General features: G+C 37.1%; 1 protein-coding gene across 3 annotated transcripts in view; it reads right to left on the bottom strand.

The window, feature by feature from the left end:
* METTL15 (methyltransferase like 15) overlaps positions 1-22612 on the bottom strand; it is a 174766-nt gene that overhangs the window by 25555 nt on the left and 126599 nt on the right. For all 3 annotated transcript variants that reach the window (XM_053673056.1, XM_037146038.2, XM_053673058.1), the window contains 2 exons: positions 18211-18402; positions 11567-11745 (listed from right to left, as the gene is read on the bottom strand). In XM_053673056.1, the coding sequence (XP_053529031.1) occupies positions 11567-11745; positions 18211-18402 (371 nt within the window). The remainder of the gene's footprint in view (positions 1-11566; positions 11746-18210; positions 18403-22612) is intronic.

Below are 22612 nucleotides of genomic sequence, written 5' to 3'. Positions count from 1 at the left end.
TTGATAATCAAATGAATATGTAATGAGTATATGAAATAGGTGTCTCATTTCAATGTCAGGTCAAATTCTCTGCTTCGCTAATGAGGAAATTGAAAATATAGAAGAAGACTGACCTAGTATTATATGACATATTGAACCTGATTTACCCTTCAAAGAACAGGAAAGATATTACAAATGTGAGGAAAATTGTTACAGTTTCTCCTATCGTGGGTCTGAATCTACCTAACAATGGGAAGTGTCTATTAGCTGAAGAAATTCATTAGTTATAAGATTTTCTCTATTAGTTGTCTCCAGCCTCCCTATTTTCTAAGCACCACAAAATTATGAAGTGACATTCACCTGTTTATTCAAGAAATACTAACTGAACATCTTTTACAAGCCAAATTCTGTATCAGATCTTGAGAATGTCGCAATGAAGACGATATATCTAATCGTTGCTCTCAGAGTTTATAGTCCAGCTGATAGGAAAGTCCCTAAATGAGTAATTTTACATTAGAGGAATATAGGAAGTCAGCAAATATATGCTCTTGTTTACTGTGTGCGATATGTTATTACATGAAGCAAATGTGAGAGCTGACTATCTGCTCTCCAGTTTACAATACACTACAAGTGATACCCAGTGATTAAAGATATCTGAGGCAATATAAAGATTACAGGGATAAATAAGTTGAAACATTTGGGAAAGAGTGAAACTGCTAATACTCATGCTGAAAATAGAGTAGGGAATGATAAGACATAAAAAGTTAATACAGATTCCTCTTTTTTAAATTCTGAGAAATATCTTTTCCAGAAATTCTATAATTTTTCAGTTCAGCATAACTCAAAAGATGATATAAAATACTTTGGAAATATCATTCTTAATTTTTATTTGTGATTTAAGTTTAGACATTAAATCCACTCTTTTGTTCATCACCCCCCCCACCCCAGAAATATAATATTTAATCCTTGACAACCTAGTAACACTTGGGTTTCTCTTTCTTTGACATTCTTTTGGCATGATTTGAACATTTTATACTTTGAAAATGAAAACAGATGCTTTCTTCAAAGAACATTCCCAACATACAAAAATAATAGTCAATGTCTGAAACTGCTACTTTTAGGAGAAGTGCTGCACACTGTTGATCCTCTCAGTACTTTTTTGGGTGAAGCAAACCTAGGCTATTATATCTACCATCTAGACGATATCTGAATCACGTCAATCTAAAAAATGAGACAGCGGGACAACTGATATGGAAGACTGCTTGCCTTGATTCTCAGATGGAGAGCTCTTGTAAACATGCACCAGTAAATTCTTAAAGCTTCTGAATAACTAGTTATAGAAACAAATAATCTTTCTTTTTCTCCTCCTCTTCCTCCTTCTCCTTCTTCAAATCAATAAAGAGAAGGACAGAATGACCAGGCTATATGAATCCTTTCAAAGTTAATACCAATGTAAAAATGGCTAATATGGAGAACATAAAATGCCAGATCACAAATTTTCACTTGCAGAAGCACAAAAGTATTGCATAAAATAATAAGAAATGGAATAATGAGATAAAGGAATGTATTTTCCTTCTTTTGTTCCATAGTTGCAGTTTGAAATTCAGCTGAAATCAGAAAGACCTAGGGGACTTGGTTATGCTGAATTACTAATTATACTAAAAGGCCCAACTTAAGGTTACATTTAGGACAGAAGATCCTATGATAATAGGAGAATTCCAGTCATTTAGAAATGTACTGGGTCCTAAGATTAGACCCCGAATTGTCTGTCTTCTATTCTCCTCAGCCCTCTGAAATCCTACTTACTTACATATATTTTTTTCATTCACCTTTTCATTTCTGCAATTAATGAGTTTCTGTTGGGTACCAGGGACTTATCTATAGATAGCCATGACCTCTCCCCAATCTGTCTCTTCTACCTCAGACCCTTATGCCACATTGAAATCAATTGTTCCCTTCCTTGCATTCTCGTACCTTTTTGCTCATGACTCTGTTATATACAGCACCTATCACAGGATGATGGAGTTGGTTGCTTGCATGACTGTCTCCCACATGACTATGTGAGATCCTGGAAGAGGGAGCTGTCAACACTCTCCAGGAACAATTCACACTGTATCTTAATCATAAGACAGGGATCAAGAGAAGTGTTGTAAATGAGAGCACAGGGTCTAACATGAGATTACTAGCTCTCCATTCCAGCTCCACTAGACAGGAGAAAAGTTACCTGTCTAGTGTCTCATTGTGCTTCAGTTTCCTCATCTGTAAAATAGGGAAAAAACAGTACCTGCCTAATGGCTGTTGCGATTATCAAGTGAGTTGATACATGAAAATAATTTAGGGTAGTGCCTTGGATTCACTCGGTAGTATTAATTAACATTACTTGTTATTACCTTACTATTACAATGATTAAATTAGGGCTGAGCCATACTTATTTGGGACTGAAGCATTCCCAGATTCCTACTTCGTACTTCAAACTAAAAATAGCCAGATTTTTCACGAGGAAGAAAGATTTTCATGTTTTTTCTTTCTCTTTTTTTCCACATTTAATTCTCTTCTGAGTTGGACTTCTTGTACAGAATGTCTCTGGGAAAGATTACTTATTAAAATAAGAAATAAGTTTACTTATGAAATGTCATCTGATAATTTAGTTGGCATGAAGTTACTTTACTAATACACACTGTGTACAACACACTGAACTCAAGAGATTTAAAATGACAGAAGAATGAGTGCATTATCATAGGCAGTGGCAATAACTATGATTCACTGACAAGCCATCTAATGCAACACTAAGTTGGACCATCTCTTTGGGGTGATAAACTCTCCAACATTTTCATTTATTTCTTAACTATGGCAATGTTAACATCAAAAGTGCTTTTCATGGAGAAGATATAGGAGGTAACAGTAGATTAGTTAAACAACAAAGGGATGACAATCTAGTCTAACTAATTTCATAACGAAAAAGTTTATGTTCTACTAAAATTTGATAGGAATGACTAAGGATGAATGCTTTACTTGTTTTTTATTTTGAAGGTTGCTTTCCAAGTTCATAAAACTTTGCTGGAAAGACACAGCAATTCAAGGTACAAGTTGAGGCATGAGCCTCCAATGCTATTGTAAAAAGACACACCTTAAATGTACTAATGCAGAAAATGATTATTGATCTGTTATAAAAAGGAAAGAACAGCTTGGAATGAAGGTATTAGCTTTTCACAGATCACACTGTCTGGCTGTGGACAGGTATTTCTGGGTAGAAAACCACATTCAGGGCTCTGACTAGTGTACTTGTTTGCTCTCTGGAAACCCCAGTTCTGGACAGAGAGAACAAAATGCTTATAAACACATATATTTGTACTTTAAAAGTCATAGATAACTTTCCTATCCATGATCTCATTTATTGGTCGTAGCAAGAATTATCTATTACTGTTTCCCAAATAAGTAAATGAGGATCAAAGAAGGTGAGTGACTTACTCAAGTTCACAGAGCAAGTAATGGCAGAAGTAGAAACAGAAGGTGGGGATTTTCGGTTCCATGTCTTGGGGACTCTCACTTACTCCTTAGGCAACTTTAATTTATCTGTAGGACTTTCATGCTTAGGTCTCCCCCTCTTCAATGTGAAGGGCAGAATACAGTCGATTCTCAGTGACACCTGGCAACCTGTACTCCCCTGTCCCTTTTCATTTTACTTTGGCTGGGAAAGGACACATCTTTTTATTGATTTATTTGTTCAACAAGCATTCATTAGCTCTGGCCATGTATCCAGTTCATGAGTCAGAATAAAGGTTACATAACAGTTTCAGTCAGGGAATAATACATCTATATATTTAATCAACAAGAACCAAATATATCTAAGAAGCTTTCCCCATCTCCTTTTTCCCATTCAAAAATTGTTATTATAGGCCTCCTGTCATTTTTTTCTTGATTATCAGTGGATTATCTATTTTGTGAATCTGAACCTAAATCACTATGATCAGAAAAGTGTTTGTTGGTATGTTTCTTTGATTTTGGCATAAGGTTGGAAACTGTAAGTGAATTTCAATATTAGTTTAAGCAATAAAAAATAGTAGGATTATGTTTGCTAAAAAAAATAACAATGACCATCATTATAAATATTGTTAACCTCCATTTCAAGATGAGAAAAATGAGGTTCTGTTTGAGTTTACATAGAAAGCAAGTTGTAAAAGCAAGACTTAAATTGAGTTTAATTTAATAGTTAAAATTAAATGGTGATTTCCTTGATGTATTGACAGAATGGAAAGAGCAACAGAATATGGATTAGCTCTAATGTAAAACATGAACAGCTTATTGAGGAAAATAAGTTAGACTTCTCTACTCAAACAGATGTCTAGACTCAATCCCGTTTTTAAGATTACACAAATCAAACATACATTAATTCTGCAAAATCTAGACCCAAGCCATTTTTCTTAAAATTAAGTACATAAATCTTATTTTGTCTGAAGAGCTTGAGAGTTTCCCATTGGTAAAGATTTTTAATTAATAAAAGTATTTTATCCACAGCATCCCTAAAGAATAAAGGAGGAACAGGTATCACTTCACCTTGAAGATGAATCAGCTAAAGTACTGGGAGGGCAATGTGTTTTTCTAATCTACCTTAGGGTTAATATTAGACCATGTAGGTGTGGGAGAGTTATGGTTAATGAGACTGAACATCAATTTCTTACTAACATTGAAATTACTTCACTGAATACAAACTTTATAAAAGCAGAACCTTCCCAATTTATGGGCATTTTATTTATGTTATACATTAACCTTGAAGTAGTTACTAAATGCCTTCCAAGGGAGGAAGCTATGATTAGCACTGTGGGCACAGTCCTGAGTGGGGAAGTCACTACAGTGGCTCGCAGTGCTGCTCATCTAAGGCGGTGCTGTCCTGCAGAGATCTGACCCAGGTGGTACTGTCTATAGCAACATCAAAAAAGTAAAAAAAAAAAAAAAAAAATAGGTATAGCCCATTTTAATACTGTGTTACCTCAATATTGACAATGCTACCATTTCAACATATAATGAATATACAAATTTCTGAGACATATTCAATTCTCTTCTCACACTAAGTCTCAAGAGAAGATGGAGACAGCTGTACTTGAACAACATTAAAAAATTAAAAATAAAATAAAATAATGAAATAAAGTTTAAAAACCTAACTCTCAAAATCTCATGTGTTTTTTTACACACATGGGATCTTTCCATTTGGGGCAGCCACATTTTAAAAGCCCCACAGACACATGTGGCTAGCGGCGACTGTATTGAACAGCACAGTATAGAGGAAAAGTGAAATAGTAAGCAAGCAATAAAAGCAGCACAAGTTCCATTACAGGGGAATGCAGTGCTTATGGGAGCATGTAGAAGAGTATCTCAACCAATGTGTGTAGGGCTGGAAAAAAATTCCTGCAGGAAGCCACCTTTCAACCAAGCTCAGAAGGATGAGCCCCAGGAAAGGGTAGGAGTAGGATACTTTATGTTAATGTTACTATTCAAGGCCTACAAGTGAGAGTGACTATGTAGGCTGGAAAGACTATAGAACTCAAGTGTGGCAGGAACACAGATTATTATGGGGACCAAGAGAGATGAAAATAAAAAGGCAGGTATAGAAGCCAGTTCATGATGAGCTTTGCAAACCATGCAAAGAAATTTAGACTTTATTGAAGTCTAAATCCTTTCTAAAGTCTTTAGGCCTGTATTTGTAGAACTAGCAATTTCAGGCTGAAATGTACTTCTTTTCACTGAAATATATTGGGGAGTAAGAGAAATGGAGATGAAAAGGCTAAGTAAGGCCAGATGACCCTTTATTAGAAGTAATGAAGAATCTAGTTCTAGATTAAATGAGTCGCTCATGCTTTCAACTCAGATTTCATGAATCTAACTCTTCAGCTATTAACAGTATTGAAATAATTGTTAACAATTAACAACTATACTATAACAGACATTATGGTTAAGAAAATATAACTTGTTATTTATAAATTATTTTGGGGACTTTTAGCCAAAATGGAGGTGTAGGTAGACATACTGTGCCTCCTTGCACAACCAAAAGGACAACAAATTTAAAAACAAAAAACAACCAGAACTGCCCCAAAATTGAACTGTATGGAAGTTCAACCAAGGAGTTAAAAAAGAAGCATTCACTCAGACTGGTAGGAGAGGCGGAGATGGGCAGCAGGGCAGAGAGGACTCATAGAGAGGTGGCGACTGCCAGAGTGGGTGGTCCCACGTTTACATGCAGATAAACTAGGAAGAACGACTGGGGAGCAAGACAGACTGTGTAACCCAGGGTTCTAGTATGGGGAAATCAAGCCTCAAAACCTCTGAAAAAACCTGTGAGGGTTGAGGCAGTAAGAGAAACTCCCAGCCTCACAGGAGAGTTTGTTGGAGAGACTCACAGGGTCCTAGAATGTACACATGCCCACTCACCTGGGAATCAGCACCAGAAGGGCACAATGTGCTTGTGGGTAGTGGAGGAAGTGACTGAAAGCCGGCAGAGAACTAAACAAGTGGCATTGTTCCCTCTCAGACCCCTCCCCCACATAGAGCGCCACAGTGTAGCTAAGTGAGTTGGCCCACCCTGGTCAATATCTAAGGCTCTGCCCCTTCCTATGTAACAAGTGCACCAAACAAAAAAATGGCCCAAATGAAAGAATAGATCAAAGCTCCAAGAAATATACAACTAAGCAATGAAGAGACAGGCAAACTATCAGATGCACAGTTCAGAACACTGGTGATCAGGATGCTCATAGAATTCGTTAAGTATGGTCGCAAAATAGAGGAAAAAGTGAAGGCTAAGAAAACTGAAATAAAGGAAAATGTACAGGGAACCAACAGGGATAGGACTCAATGGTTTGGACCAGGAGGAAGAAATAAACAATCAACCAGAAGAGAATGAAGAAACAAAAAAATGATGAGAGGCTTAGGAACCTCCAGGACAACTTTAAACATTCCAACATCATAATCATAGAGGTGCCAGAAGAAGACCAAGAAATTGAAAATTTATTTGAAAAAATAATGAAGGAGATCCTCCCCAATCTGGCAAAGGAAATAGACTTCCAGGAAGTCTAGGAAGCTCCGAGGGTCCAACTTCTTTTGACTCAAGGAAGCTCACACTAAGGCACATCCGAATTACATTACCCAAGATTAAGGATAAGGACGGAATTTTAAAAGCAGCAAGACAAAAGGAGCGAGTTACCTACAAGGAGTTCCCATAAGACTATCAGCTGATTTCTCAAAAGAAACCCTACAGGCTAGAAGGGACTGAAAAGAAGTATTCAAATTCATGAAAGGCAAGGACTTACATCCAAGATTACTCTATCCGGCAAAGGTATCATTTTTATCTAAATGATAAAAGGTATCATTTGTCATTTAGATAAATGATAAAGGTATCATTTATCTGCCCATGGAAGGACAGATAAAGTGCTTCCCACATAAAGTCAGATTAAAGGAGTTCATCATCACCGAGTCTTTATTATATGAAATGTTAAAGGGACTTAACATTGTAAGAAAAAGAAAATCAGAAATATGAACAGTGATGACAACAAACTCACAACCATCAAAACTGAAACTAAAAAAAACAAGAACAAACAACTAGATCAGGAACAGAATCACAGTAATGGAGATCACATGGAGGGTTATCAGTGGGGGAGGGGGAGGAGAAAGGGAGAAAAGGTACAGAGAATAAGAAGCATAAATGGTAGGTACAAAATGGAGAGGAGGAGGTTAAGAATAGTAACAGAAATGAAGACAAAGGACTTTTATGTATGACCCACGGACATGCACTAAAGGTGGAAGGAGTGCAATGCTGGTCAGGGGGGTGTGCAGGGTGGAGAGGAAGAAAGGAGACAAAATGGGACATCTGTAGTAGCATAAACAATAAAATATATTTAAAAAATAAATTTTTTTGCCGGGTATACTATATGTAACTCTATATATATGTTAGATATTTGCATTAAAGTTTCTGGCTAGTGGTCTGAATAGTTGGTATAAATGGGGAAGTCATACTAGTTGTTTTGGAATTACCTTATTGATTATTGATTTGGCAACCTACAAAGTAATTCACCACAGTTTAAGTGTTCTGTTCCAACCTGGGTCCTCAAACCTGTCTTCTGGAGTTCACGTGACATGGAACTGTAGTTATTTATTCTAGCAAAAGGCACTGGGTTTTAGGTTTTACAAAGTACAGCTTAATCACTTTAATAATGATGTAATTCCATCAAGTATGTTGGGATCACAAGGGTGGTGGTCTTCCTTGTCTTAATGGATTATTAGCTTTTTGAAATGAAAGGAAGTGATTTCTATTTCCATTAGTACACAGGTTTTACTTTGTGTCAGGAACTCTGGCATATTTCCCAAAGTGCTTGATAATCTTGAAAATATTTGGTATGAGAAAAGTCATTCAAATATACTCACTACATTTTATAGCTCGCCAAAATACATGTTTGTTAAACAATGGTATGGCTTACCAGCTGTCCTGGGTTAAAGAGTGTCTTCTAAAGTTCATGTCTATTAGGAACCTGTGAATGTTGACTTTATTTAAAAATAGGGTCGCTGCAGACAAAATCAAGTTAAATTGAGGACATACTGGATTATGGTGGGCCCTAACTCCAATATGACCAGTGAGTGACCTTACAGTAGAGGGCAATTTGGACACAATGACAGACGCACTGGGAGAAAGTCCTATGACGGTGGAGGCGGAGGCTTACTGATGTATCGAGGACTGTGGCAACCAACACTAGGAATAGTCAAGGAGGCATTCTTTCCCAGGGCCCTGCTGATGCCTGGGTTTTGGATATCTAGACTTCTCAACTCTAAGAATGCCTTTCTGCTGTTTTAAACCATCACATGTGCTACTTAGCTATGGCAGAACCAAGAAACTCATATAGGAACCTTCCTGGACACTGCACGGCTTCTCATATTTCCTTTGTGAAGTGTTCTCTTAAGAGACTTCTATTTGATGGACTTGACAAAAAATCCCTTTCTCTGTTAAACAAAATATCTTGGGATAGTATTTTATTCTACCTATAGATTCCTTCTTTCTATAGATTCTATTTTAGAATCTATAGAACAGATTCTATACAGTTCTAATTCCACCAAAAGAATTGTACACTTACATCCCAGGCCACTTACTATTGCTTTACATGATTTAATCAAATTTTATGTAACTGATGAAATATGAATGCAAAAGGAAAGACAGCTGCTGTTTCCATGAAAACTAGGTTGGAGACTTTGGAAACTCTTGACAAGGGTGAGTCACGTAAAAAATGCAATCAAATTAGATGTTGGTGAGGTAACTATAAAAGATTGAAAAAATAATGCACATCTAGAAAATATGCCCATTCAGATTGCTTTGTAAATCCCTTGAAATTCTTACTTCATTTTAATAAAAATAAAATCAGATCTTAAAAGATATACCATGGGTATGGTTTATGTAAGAATGCAGTTTGTGGAACTATTCTATAATTCTACACATTTATCAGCGTTTTCTATTAGCCGCACAATCATAACTTCGGACTACAATAAATAAGGCTTCTACTATAAATATAAGTTTACTGCACCATGAAGTTATTCATTCGCTTATTAGTCCATAAGAGTTGAGAACACAGGGGCTCTATCCCATTAACTCTCCATTCTGTGCTTAGTACTCAGTATCATGCCTGGTACAGACCAGCCTCTCCCAAATTATTTTTTGAGTAAATGAACACAAAATGTAACTTCATTGTATCTGTTTTCCCTTTTTAAAAGAAGTATATCATGATCAATAAAGTTTTATTATGGGCTGACATAAGCCGCAAAAATGGACTCAATTTTTAGTGGCATTTACTAAAATGGGGTTTTACATACACATATACAAATATTAGCACTTTTACTGTAGCGTTTCTCATAGCCCCAATATGTATTTCATACCATGTCTTTCTGAAAATACTTAACCTGTTCCTATTCCACATCTTCATGTAATTTCTCTCTAGTGCTACAGTGTTATTTCTCCTAAATCTGCAGATTGGGAATCTGAGATAGAAAAGTTACTTTCTTAAAGGCAGATTCCTGATTATGTTTCAAATTCATGAGCTTCCAAATTATAGTTTAGTACCCAGGCTGTCATTGATTAGGCTGTATCCTTGAAGAAACTGTTGACACTCTCTGAGCCTCAGTTTCTCCAGTTATCAGACAAGGATTTTTGACTGGATGATCTCTAGAATACCCTCTAGCCCCAAAACCTCATTTTCAGTACCAGAAAATTCTGGATTTCCTTGCGAATAAAAAAAAGTGACTTCTCACTGCTCTTCTTTCCAGTACAGGAGACAGAGAACAACACCTAGAGCTAGCTGAAGAATGACAGAAAGGGTAAGGTCGAGACACGTTAGGGAGTAGGGAGTGGGAAAGAGAAGGGCGCATAAAACAGAGGGTGAATTTAACATCAGAGTGCCAGTATAAATGCCTCAAAAAATAGAGTGAAATATTTCATGCTCACATAACCCACGGGAACTTTGCAATTACTTGCCTGTAGTTGCTCAATGTTAAGTTTTGAGGGGCTTGATGTAGGCAGCTTAAAAAATTGAACACTTAGTCAAGTTTTCATATTTATTAGCATAAGTAGAATATAATTTTATGAAGTTATGTCATAAAACAATCACTATATGACCTTTAAATCTTGATCTGAATAAACTTATAATTAAGTTTTATCCCTTAAATTATGGATAATATTAAGATAGAAATAACCAATACAGGTTCCTTCTGTATGCTTTCCCCTATGTCTTTAACTACTTAACTAACTTAACAGAAACCACTGAAAAGAAATCTTCATACATTTGATGAGTAAAAATGATGTAGGATTTTAGAAGGTCCAATAAGACAGAATTTACAACTGGAATTCTGTCTTAACTGCCAGAGTTATATTTTTGCCTTAGAAAACTTTCATCATGGAACACAGCTGTGAAATGACTTTGGCTTCAAACAGAAAGGCTGTAATAAAGTTCATCCTAGCTAGACTTAGGTTCAAGAGGTTTATGGTGGCAAACAGCAGAAAAGATGAAATGTTTCAATAAGCCCCTCAGGCTGATTTAGTTAGCATTCACAAAGTGGAATAACCTATACATCACATACCCTTTGTTAGACGGCTGTTTGGAATAGATGTATGAGTCACTGGGTTTTATTTTAGCAGTTGGGCAATGCAATTCTCTTTTTGCCCAAAATATTAAAATGCAGAAATGTGAAACTGAAAGGTAATGTCAGATCTTATACAGGATGCTTATCAAGCACTGTGATGCATCAAGAAATTCTTCTGCTTTTGTCATTCTATGTTTTACCTTGATAGGCACAACTGGTAAATTACCTCATGTAAAAAATACATACATATGCTATTAAACTAATCAGCAAACTACAGTATAGTTTTAAAAATTGTTTGTGGGGGGAAGAGAAGTGTTACAGAGGGATAGCTTCCAAAACCCAAAGAAAGTGGTATGAGAGAAGGATAGGCAAGATTCTATCCTGCATGATTTCAGGGAACAAATGAATCCCTCTGGGAGTTTGGGGGATTAATATATACGTGTATATTTTTTTCTCAGACACTGCTCAGAATTAATGAGGGTACCTGCAACGATGCTGGCAAGCTGCTGGGTTCTGGTGATGGGGTAGATGCTGCGTGCCTGAACGATTGCTGAAGCGATTTTCTTGGCATGCTTCTCCTCCCCGTATGTTCTCAGGATGGATGCAAGTGCCTGTTGATCTAATGCGTTCACAACATCAGCTGCGGTGGGCATGTCAGGGTACCTACGCACAAGAAGAACCAATTAGTTCATTGACGTCAGTTTTCATTGACAAGAGGTGAAATTTCGGAGTAATGAGACATAAAGTCAGGCATACACGCGTTGTCTAAGAGAGCTTCTGAGGTTTTTAAAGTCAGAGACTGGAATTTTAAAGGAAGGAAATAGGTTTTGCATTTCAAATACCCATCATGATGGCACTTGGGGACTGTGTGTGTGACATTCGTCAAGGTCAAGGGCACCAGGAAGTTAAAATACAGAGTCCAGCACAAAGAACGCCCCTTTTTTATTACAAAATATTTTATTACAAATTTTAAGCATGCAATTCTGTAACATAACAATATCACACTCAAGAATACCATATGACATTTTAGGTGTAATGTTCAAATTGAAACTATAAATTACTACATCCATGTTATTAACCCACCAATCACACTCAAGCAGGCCTTACTTCTGCTGGACCCTGTATTTTACTAACCTTTAATTCACAAAAAAGTTATGGCTTATGCAGATTTCTCCTAAACTAAAATAAACTGGAAATATTTGGATTTAGTTCGTTTAAAATTTAAATTGATGCTTAAATTTTTTCACTATAGAAGATACAAGGCTTACTAACTTACATTTAGATGAGCCTAGATCTCAGGAACTGACTACTTATATTGGAGCAGAAATTAAACACCAAAAATCCCCACAAGTCCTACCTTATCCCAGGCAATATATTCCAAGACTGACCCCTAACAGAAATTTGATACCACAGACAGTTCAGAGCCATATATAAACTATATGTATATACACGCAGTCTGTAGCTTCTCTATGGTATGTCTGAATTACCAGGATCACTACTTTTGCACTTTGTGGCCATTATTAAGTAAAATAAAGGCTACTTGAACACAAGCACTGTGATGCCACTACAGCTGACCTGGTAACACAATTGGCTACTAAATGACTAAGGAGTGGTTAGCATATATATCATAGGTATGCTGGACAAAAGGATGACTCACCTGCAGGACACCACGAGGTTTCACCTTGCTACTCAGAATAGCTCACAGTTTAAAGCTTATGAATTGTATGTCCTCCTTGGCAAAGTGTCTGTTCAGGTCCTTTGCCCACTTTTTAATTGTTTGTTTTCCTGGTGTGGAGTTGTGTGAGTTCTTTATATATTTTGGAGATCAAACCCTTGTCCAAGGTATCATTTGCAAACATATTTTTCCCCTACAGTTGATTCCCTTTTCATTTTTCTGATGTTTGCTTTAGCCATGCAGAAGCTTTTTATTTTGATGAAGTCCCATTTGTTTATTCTTTCCTTTATGTCCCTTGCTCTAGAAGACATATCAGTGAAACTATTGCTGTGTGGAATATCTGAGATTTTCCTGCCTATGTTCTCCTCTAGGACTTGTATGGTATCACAACCTATATTTAAGTCTTTTATCCATCTTGAGTTTATTTTTGTGTATGGTGTAAGTTGGTGGTCAAGTTTCATTTTTTTTGCGTGTGGTTGTCCAGATCTCCCAATACCATTTGTTGAAGAGGCTATTTTTACTCCATTTTATGCTTCTGCCCCCTTTTTCGAGTATTAATTGACCATAGACACTTGGGCTTATTTCTAAGCTCTCAATTCTGTTCCATGATCTGTGTGTCTGTTCTTATGCCAGTACCAGACTGTTTTGATTACCGTGGCCTTATAATATAGTTTGAGGTAAGGTATGGTGATCCCTCCTACTTCGTTCTTTCTCAAAATTGCTGCAATTTTGGAATCATTTATGGTTCCATATAAATTTTTGAAATGTTTGTTCTATGTCTGTGAAATATGTCATTAGTATTTTAATAGGGATTTTATTGAATCTATAAATTGCTTTGGGTAATATGGAAGATTATGTTAATTATTCCAACCTCTGAATGTGGTACATGTTTCCATTTATTTGTGTCTTCCTTAATTTCTTTCTTCAGTGTTGTGTACTGTTCTGAATACAGGTCTTTTATCTCCTTGGTTAGGTTTATTCCTAGGTATTTTATATTTCTTGGTACACTAGCAAATTGGACTTTTTCCCTGATTTCTGTTTCTGATATTTCATTAAAACCACAATGAGATACCACTTCATACTGGTCAGAATGGCCATCATAAACAAATCAACAAACAAATGCTGATAAGGGGGTGGAGAAAAGGGAACCCTGTGCACTGTTGGAGGGAATGCAGATTGGTGCAGCCACTGTGGATAACATTATGGAATTTCCTCAAAAAACTAAAAATGGAACTGCCTTTTGACCCAGCAATTCCACTTCTGGGAGTATACTCTAAGAATCCTGAAACACCAATTCAAAAGAACCTATGCACCCCAAAGTTCCTAGGAGTGCAATGTACAATAGCCAAGTGCTGGAAACAGCTTAAGTGCCCAACAGTAAATGATTGGATCAAAAAACTATGGTACATTTACACAATGGAATACTACACAGAAACTCCTACCCTTCAGGACAGCATGGATGGAACTGGAGAGCATTATACTCAGTGAAATAAGTCAGGTAGTAAAAGACAAATAACATATGATCTCACCTATGAGCAGAACCTAATCAACAAAACAAACAAGCAAGCAAAATACAACCAGAGACATGGAAATAAAGAACAAACTGACAGTAATTCGAGGGGAGAAGGGAGGGGGATGATCGGGGAAAGGAGGGGGAGGGTCAAGTCACAAAGCATGTATAAAGGACCCATGGACAAAAACAGCGGTGGGGAGAATTGAATGTGGGAGGTGGAGGTGGGTAGGATGGGGGAGAGTAATGAAGAAAAAAATGGAGACCACTGTAATTGAACAACAATAAAAAATCATAATAAAGAAACCCATGTCATGTAAAAAAGTTTATGAATTGTTTATTACTGGAATTTTCCATTTAATAGTTTCAGACCATGGATGATCCCAGGTAACAAACTGCAGAAGGTGAAACTGGGGGTAAGGGGGAACTATTGTACAAGAAGATACTGCTGGTTAGTTCCCCTCACAAAAAATAGAACAATCTTAATGATAATAATGTATATTATTTCAAATGTTCAACAATATTGGCTCCTACCTTCATGAAAAAGGTATCATGGGATAAAACTTGTTAATCAGCAATTCTAAACAAGCCTACACGGTAATTTCATGTGAAGAAGACAAAGAAATAGCAAGCTTTGTTGAAATAAAATAAATCATAGTAGCAGAAAATAGCATTCACTCTGTCGGACCATGCCAGTTTACCTTACTTAAGAGAAATGGGTCAAGGGATGCTAAGTGATGGGTTAACCAAAACCTTACTTATTAGAAAGATAGCTTTGCCAATAGGAGTTACTACTTGTAGTTCATATGTTGGATTGATTGTTGGTACCACAGTGTGAGGACTTTAGGTAACAAGAATATGGCAGCTTGAAGACCTAAGAATCAAATCAGAGTAAGGTTGCCAAGAAACCCAAATCCTTCCTTAAATACATGACACTGTACCTTGTTAGCATGCCTAGGTCTTCCAGGAGAAAATGTTGCTGTTGTCTTTGGCTTGTCCCCTCCATCTCCATCTCTCTCTTTCCCTCTCTCCCTTTCAAAACTTGCTTTCTAGATCATGTGTTTGATTTTTTTGGCTCCATGGTACCCCAGATGAATGATCATCTTATGAGGTTGTGTGGGTTCTAATTCAATAAAGCTTGCTTCTTCAGTAAAAGCTTTAAGGATAAATATTTGGTCTTCAGCATCCAACTGAACTAGATCTCAAATCCTGGCTTTGCTACTCATATTGGATAAACTTTTTAATATAGTGGAACCTCAATTTCTAATCTATAAATGAAAGTAACAATGCTTACCTCACAGAATTGTTAGGAGGATTAATGGTGCATATAATTGTAGAACAAATACTATAATGTTTGGCCAATTATAAGTTCTATAATTCTTGGCCTCAATGCATGTCAATGTCCCTTAGATTTTTCCCATTCTTAGATTTGTCAATCATTACTTTTGGCCCCATCAACAAAAATCCCTGATAGATCTTACCTAGTTGTGAATTCAACTGCTCAAACCACTGAGCATTAGAATGAACCTTGCAAACAATGGCAAATTCAGACTCCATAGGATAGAGTTCAGCTCAAACAAGACAATTTTAAAATTAGTATGGATGTAACTTGGCAATTTTTTATAATACTTTTCTACTTTGAAGTAAGAAAATTAAAAGATCATTTTACGCAAATACACTTCAGTGGATAACAGGCATAATTTTATTTCACTGTAATGTTAACAATGAAGAGCATGACAGAAGTCTTCATAGCACAAGACAAAAGGGGCAACACTCTGGAAAGCCAGCAGGTTACTAGGAGTCTTCAGAATAGGCATTCATATATGTGAAGAAGTCAAGATACAAAATCTGCTCCCCCATCCCAACTTAACAGGTTAAGATAGTTGTCAGTCCTCCGGAGATCACAGACCTACAATGCTTACACTCATGAGAGAAAGACAGTATGAACCTAAGAGGCAATTTATTTATTGCCCTCTAGTGAAGAATACAACCGACACAGGGCTACACTGGCGAGTCCCTAAAGCTGCGAGCCTCTTTCTACTGTGTGAGAACCTTACTAGGATCTTAAAGCTGTTGTTGAAATTGGGAGAGCACAAATGAAGACTCCAGTGTTAACTAGCAACAGGTGAAGAGAGCCACTTGAGTCCACATCCAGGGCAGGGTTAGCTCAGCCTCCATGATCTGACTGGCCACATTTTGTTGCCTTAGACTCTCTTTCCCCATAACACATTTTGGACTAACATTGCACATAATTCCGTCTCTGACTCCACCTTCTATAAATCTGTGTGAGCCAACTCCCCCTTTTTGCATGCCACATACTTTCTCCGGATATGTTCACATCTTTGGTTAAGTTATAGTCATGCAAACTCACTGGAAGCTGACCCGCTTTTTAAGATACATTTTGTCATGTCTAATCCCATCCATTATGTGTTGGTATAGAGTTTACTTTCTCAAAGCAGTATCATTGTCAAGTTCTTAGAGGAGAACTTCAGGAACCCTGACTCTCAAACTAAAATTTGCTGATAAATCTTCACATAACAATTTGGGGATTTAACACTATGAACTAGAAGCTTCGTTCATTGTATTTCAGAAGGCATCCTCCCTGGCAAGACATGGGAACAGCAGAAATTTGCTTGACATTTTATTACCTCTGCACAACCTCAATCTCCAAACATGAGAAGATATTTGACCTTTACTATTAGTCACTGGTTTTTAAAAGATTTTTATTATTTTCTTTTATGATCACATTCTTCATTCTATGAATGCCAACTTGTGCAAAGAAGGTAAAAGACTCAGAACAAAAAGATTCCAACAAGTGTGGGTCACAGTCTCAGTTAACAGGTCCTACCAAAGCATGGGGGGAGGACTGTATGTGAATAATTACCATAGGATACAGCAGTTTCTGACACAGAAGTTGAAGTTAGCTCAATAGTAATTTGTTGATTTAAATTGAATGTTAGATTTCTTATATACAGATCCTTCTAACTGAAAGAAATTTTGGAAAACCTGTTTGTTTCAGTAGAAATATTTACATAGGTATAGAATTGTAGATCAGAAAGAGTAACTGAATAATTTGCTTACTTAGATATATATGAAAGTCTAACCGTCTTCTTAGACAATAACTTCACAAAGGTAGGGGACATGATATAGAACTTGGTGGCAGTGGGGGTGGGGGCAGGAGATGAGGTAGAAAGGCATGGGTGAGTTTTGACCGTACAGGCTGGTAAGTCCCTGGGCCAGTGTTGGGCATACGAACAAGTGCAAATAAAGCTTTCAAAAGTAATTTAGATTCAAAAGAAACTATCCTGTACTTTACTAGAATGTTATCCTCTTTGTGTTTTTTAATATGTATGTGCCTATTTGACTAATGAAGAACAAATGCTAGTATTCCCAGGGTGATGAGGAATAAAGAGGAGGTATAAACTGTTTGACACAGTACCGTAAAGTGCAGTTTGTCCTAGGAAGGTGGAAACAAAGTCAATGTATAAGACACAGGATAAAACACATCATTGCTGACCTCTGGAATTCTGACTTTAATGCAGAGTTCAAAGCAATCTGCATTAGACACAGTTCCTTTTTACTTCTCACAACAGACAAAGTTGGGCCTATGTAGAAATGGAGCCATTGTTTCAGTGCCATACGTATCACCATTGTCAGCAGTCTAAAAGCTCACACTGTATCCGTAAAAGAGATAACCAGTATGAAAGTTACCCTCCTCATTATTTTGTGTAAAGGCAGCAATGGTTTTTCTTTCAGAATCCCAAGTCTAGAGAAACACAAAAAGCTACAATGAGTAGCAAACAAAACTGATTTATTATATATGGATAGTGTTAGGTGTGGGCGTATAATGGGAATTCTGCTGTCTTAAAAGGAAATTAAATTCAGAGTGCTTTTGAGAAATTGATTTCTTGTTGTGGAGGAAAAATGCTTTATAGATACTCACCTGCCACCATCCATTCTCATGTCCAAAGGGCCATCCTTACGAAGGGAAAAACCTCTTTCAGGAGCATCAAGCTGCATGGAGGAACATCCAAGATCCAAAAGAACTCCGTCCAAAGTGCCTGGTTGCACGCCGGCTTTCATTAATAAGGCTTCTGCCTGGCTGAACTGGCCCAGCAGAGCTCGGACCTGTTTACTGTGAATAAACCCAGGAGATGGAGAAAACAATGCTGTTACATTAAAGTCTTTCTTGATGTCTGTGCTCAGTGGAAGGAGCACATCCTATTATTAAATTATTTAACCAATACATATTTACCAAGTGCCAAACACATGCTTGGTACTGTATGAAGATATGTGGACATGGAAATTACACCTTTGGTTTTAATATCAGGGGTGACTTAAGTGATTTTACTTCTGCCAATGAGCACAATTTATTTTATACCTCTCTGAAGATATACAGTGAATTGATGAATTAAACAAATTCCTTTGTCAGACTAGGTATTTCATTGTTTCTTTTAAAAATTATTAAACTGATGCATCGGAAAAAGACACATATATAAATCTATAAAACGAATAAATTTAAACATAACAAATGCTTGCAGGAATGTGGAGAAAAGGGAACCCTGTGCCCTGTTGGTGGGAATGTAAATTAATACAGCCACTAGAAAAAAAGAGCATAAAATTTCCTTAAAAAAATTAAAAATAGAACTACCATGTGATCCAGCAATTTCACTTCTTAGAATACAGTCAAAGAAAATGAAAAGACTATTATGAAGGTGTCTGCACCCCCATGTCCATAACAGCATCACACATGTTTACAATAGCCACGTTGTGGAAATAACTTAAGTGTCCATCAGTGAGTGAATAAATAAGCTGTGAAGTATTATTCAGCCACAAAAAATAAGAAAATCCTGCCATTTGCCACAACATGGGTGAAATAATAATGCTAAGTAAAATAATTCAGAAAGAGAAGGACAGATTCTGTATGATTGCACTAATATACAGAATCTAAAAAGAAAAAAGAGAGTGAGAGAAATTAAAATTCACAGAGCAAGAGATCAGATTCGCAGTTACCAGAAGCGAGGGAGAGGGAAAGGAGAACTGAATAAAGGTGCTCAAAAGGTACCAACTTCCAGGCTAATCGGTACTAGGGATGCAGCGTACAACGTGATTACTAGTTAACACTGAAGGATGGGAAAAGTAACTCTGAAGGATTCTCACAAAGAAATGAACCTTTTTCCTTTTTCTTTTTAATACCTACATGAGATGATGAATGTTAACTAAAGTTATTGTGGTAATAACTTCACAACACATGAAAGTCAAATCATTATGCTGTACACAATGAAGCTTCTACGGTACTGTATTTGTATTTTAGTTATCTCAATAAAAATTGAAAAACAATAAATTTAATAAGTAGGCCAATTTAAATTCAGTAAGGAATAAAACAGAAATCAACAAAAAAAAAAGTAAAAAATCTTCAAGCCAGCCATTTCCGCTTTCTCCGTATCTCCCCATAATTTACAATAGGGGTGCTGGGAAGCTGCGCACTGAAATAAACACTTTCTGCAGAAGCAATGTTTTAGCTCTCAGCAAGGATTGTGAACTGAAGGGAGCGTTCAAAATCAACAGACAGACAAGAAGCTGGGATCACCTTGCAGCTATACTAATGCTCCTTCCTACACAAAGTGAGATGCTGCCTTCAGGGTTCTTCAGAAGCCATAAGGCAACTGGCACGCATTTTGGAAGGGGAATGAAAAGAGAAAAACTGGGCAACATTCCCAAGACCGCATTTCCTCCATCTACAGGCGGGTGGGCTGAGTGTGGATTTTGACACTGTTGGGGAAACCATATTTGTAACTCTTTACTTGTATATTATAACGTTTAAGGAGAAATTCACAGATCATTGTGTTTTTTCCCTCAAATTCTGATGAAGACAGTCATTTTCAGATTCCCTAACCAAATACTCACTGAATATCCACTATATGTCTAACATTATGCTACTTGGAGGTTTTTACAAAATTAATAAAAATAATTAATGAAGCATGTCTTTCTGAGCTCTGAGGTGAAAAGAAGAAATACATAAATAAACAGCTTGCATAACAACCCGATAGGTGCTAATCGTGGACAGATAAACAAATTTCTATGTACATACAGGCATACTGATTTTATTGTGCCTTGATTTAGTGTGCTTTGCAGATACTGTGGTTCTTACACAAACTGAAGTTTTCTGGCAACCCTGTGTCCAGCAAGTCGACAGGTGCCAGTTTTGCAACATTTGCTGACTTTGTGTCTCTGAGTCACATTTTGGTAATTCTCACATTTCATATATTTTCATTATTACTATATTTGTTATAGTAATCTGTGATCAATGACGTTTGATGTTCCTGTTGTGATTGCCACAATCCACACCATCATAAAACAGTGAACTTTATTAGTAAACATTGTGTGTATTCTGATTCCTCCACTGACCAGCCATTCTCCCATCTAGCACTTTCTCCTGGGATGTCTCTATTCCCTGAAAAACAACAATATTGAAATCAGGCCAACTAATAACCTTACAATGGCCTCTAACTTTTCAAGTGAAAGGAAGAGTCAGACCTCTTTCATGTTAAATCAAAAGCTAGAAATGATTAAGCTTAGTGGGGAAGACATGTCAATAGCTGAGCCAGTCCACAAGCAAGGTCTCTTGCACCAAACAGCCAAGTTATGAATGCAAAGGAAAAGTTCCTGAAAAAACTAAAAGTGCTACTCCAGTGAATGCAAGTGATAAAGTAAAACAGCCTTAACACTAGAGTGGAGAAAGTTTTAGTGGTCTGAATAGATCAAACCAGCCATGACATTTCCATAAGCCAAACCCTCATCCAGAACAAGGTTCTAGCTCAGTTCCATTCTATGAACACCAAGAGAGGTGAGGGAGCTGCAGAAGAACAGCTGGAAGCTAGCAGAGGTTGGTTCATGTGGTTTAAGGAAAAGCGAAGCAGCAAGGGCTGATGTAGAAACTGCAACAAGCTACCTAGAGATCTAGCTAAGATCATTTATGAAGGTGGCTACACACAACAACAGATTTTCAGTGCAGGATGAACATCCTTCTATTGAAAGAAGATGGCACCTTGGACTTTAATAGCTAGAAAGGAGAAGTCAACACCTATCTTCAAAGAGCTTCAAAGAACAAGCTGACTCTCTTGCTAGGGGCTAATGTAGATGGTGACTTTGAGATGAAGCCACTCCCAAAATCGTAGGGTCATTAAGAATTATGCTAAACCTACTAGGCCTGAGCTCTAGAAATGGAACAACAAAGGCTGGATGACAGTACATCTGTTTACAACATTGTTCAATGCATATTTTAAACTCACTGTTGAGACAAACTCCTCAGAAAAGAAGATTCCTGTCAGAATATGAGTGCCCACTGACAATTCACCTGGTCACCAAAGAGCTCTGATGGAAATGTACAGGGAGATTAATGTTGTTTTCACACCTGCTAACACAACATCCATTCTGCAGTCCATAGATAAAGGAATAATTCTGCATTTCAAGTTTTAGTAAGAAATACATCCTGTAGAGCTGTAGCTGCCACAGACAGTGATTCCTCTGAAGGATATGGGCAGAATAAAGTGAAAACCTTTTGGAAAGAATTCACCATTCTAGATGCCATTAAGAACATTTGTGAGTCATGGGAAGAGGTCAAAATATCGACATTAGCAGGAGTTTGGAAGAAGCTGATTCTAACCCTGATGGATGACTTTGAGAGGCTGAAGACTTTAGTGGAGAAAGTAACTGCAGATGTGGTAGAAACAGCTAAAGAACTAGTATTAGAAGTGAAACCTGAAGATGTGATTAAATTTATGCAATCTCATTAGAAAACTTTAACAGATGAGGAGTTACTTCTTGTAGATGGGCAAACAAAGTGGTTTCTTGAGATGTAATCTACTCCTGGTGAAGATACTGTAAAGACTGTTGAACAAGAACACAGGATTTAGAATATTACGTAAACTTAGTGGATAAAGTGGCAACAGGATTTGGGAGGATCGACTCATTTTGAAAGGAGTTCTATTGTAGGTAAAATGCTACTAACAGCACTGCTGTTAGTAGAGGCTGGGAGAAACAGGGTTTTTGGTATAAGAGGATGGAGTCCCCTTGATTCTCATGAGAGAACATGATTGGCTTGACTGGATCATTTGATGGCTGGCAGGGGGCTGAACCTGCTACTCAGGTATAAGCAGATATTGTGCCTGATCCTTTTGATAAGAAGGGTCCTGTGGGGAAGGAACCTTGTCTGTGGGAATAGATTGGGGAGCAGAACTTGTGGTTAGGCCATTTAAGGCTCTTTCAGTTTCCCCCAGATCAAGAACACATAATATTGGGCTTTAGTTTTATGCCTTATACTATAGTAATATAGATCATGTATG

This window comes from Artibeus jamaicensis, unplaced genomic scaffold (genome assembly GCF_021234435.1).
Source record: "Artibeus jamaicensis isolate MK-2021 breed Jamaican fruit bat unplaced genomic scaffold, CSHL_Jam_final contig_797, whole genome shotgun sequence".
Taxonomy (NCBI): Eukaryota; Metazoa; Chordata; class Mammalia; order Chiroptera; family Phyllostomidae; genus Artibeus; species Artibeus jamaicensis.
Note: the sequence above shows the minus strand (reverse complement) of the source record. Positions and strands in the feature narration are given on the sequence as shown.